Source organism: Verticillium alfalfae, genomic scaffold (assembly GCF_000150825.1).
Source record: "Verticillium alfalfae VaMs.102 supercont1.16 genomic scaffold, whole genome shotgun sequence".
Lineage (NCBI taxonomy): Eukaryota > Fungi > Ascomycota > Sordariomycetes > Glomerellales > Plectosphaerellaceae > Verticillium > Verticillium alfalfae.
In genome coordinates this window covers 173,267-174,473 of record NW_003315023.1, presented here as the reverse complement: position 1 = coordinate 174,473, position 1,207 = coordinate 173,267, and the positions used below count along the sequence as shown (strand labels likewise).

Genomic DNA, 1,207 nt, shown 5'->3' with positions numbered 1-1,207 from the left:
AGAACACGGAGCTCAAGGTCGACAGGGTCACGATGCAACGCGACCTGCAGAAAGTACAAGAAGCACCTGACGACGGGCCGAAAAGGATCTCGAGAGCTACCGTCAACAGATGCTCCAGCTGCAGGAGAAGGCAAGAAGAAGTATGCCGACGAAAAGCAGTTGGCTGAGATTGACCGTCTCCAACAGTCACTGGAGGAGAAGGAATCAGATATAGAGTATCTGCAGCGCCAAGTGCAACAAGAAAAGGGAGATTCGGCAGAGGTCGAGAAGCTGAGAGACGAAATCGGAGACCTGGAAGCAGACTTGCGCGAAAAGGATCGCCTCATTGGCGAACACGAAGACCAGGTTGATGATCTCCAAGCCAAGCTGAACGAGAAGGACGAAGTCCTGGGTGAACGCGAAGACGAGATTGAGGATTACAAAGCCAGGCTTAAGAGGGCAGACACAAATGCTGCTGGAGAACACGACGAGCAACTCAAAGATCTCGAAAGCAAACTGCAAGAAATGGAGGCCCAGTTCAAGCACGCACAACGGAGAATGATCGAGATGGAGCAGGAGGCCGAAACGCAATCCCGGCAAGCGCTGCGAAGAATCACCGAACTCGAGCAAAAGGCCGAGGACGAGTCCAAGCAGGCTCAGCAAAAAATTCTCGAGCTCGAACGAAAGGCCGAGGCCGGTTCGTCGGCTAACGACGAGTTGGAGGACGCCAGAGACACCATTCAAGACCTCGAGGCCAGCATCCGACGGTTAGAGGCTCAAGTCGACGAGATCCAAGACAAGGCTGACGACGCCATTTCGAACAAGAAGAGGGCAGAGAGCGATTTGCAAGAGCTGCAGGAGGAGATGGCCAACAAATCAGTCGTCACCAAGGGGTTCAGTCGTCAAAAAGAAGAACGACTCACCCGCCTGCAGAAGGAGCTGGAGCAAGCTGATGAGAGATACGCAACACTGGAGAAGGAGTTTTCTCAGGCAATGACTGAAAACCGCAGCCTCAAATCATCCATCCAGGAGACACGGCAAAGCAAGGACCTCTCTGAACAAGAGCACCATTCTCTCGTTACGAAGGTGGAAGAGCTGAGGAAAGAACTTCAAGCGCGGATTGACGAGAAGAGCCTGCTCCAGACACGACACGACGCGTTGACCAACGAGTCTGCCTCTCTGCAGCGTGATGTTTCGCGGTTGCAGAGATCCGTCGATGAGTTGGGAA

At 53.4% G+C, this 1,207-nt stretch overlaps 1 protein-coding gene across 1 annotated transcript in view; it reads left to right on the top strand.

The window, feature by feature from the left end:
* VDBG_09733 (DNA double-strand break repair rad50 ATPase) overlaps positions 1–1,207 on the top strand; it is a gene marked incomplete at both ends in the record, with an annotated part of 4,495 nt that overhangs the window by 682 nt on the left and 2,606 nt on the right. The window contains one exon of the mRNA XM_002999967.1: positions 51–1,178. Within this exon, the coding sequence (XP_003000013.1) occupies positions 51–1,178 (1,128 nt within the window). The remainder of the gene's footprint in view (positions 1–50; positions 1,179–1,207) is intronic.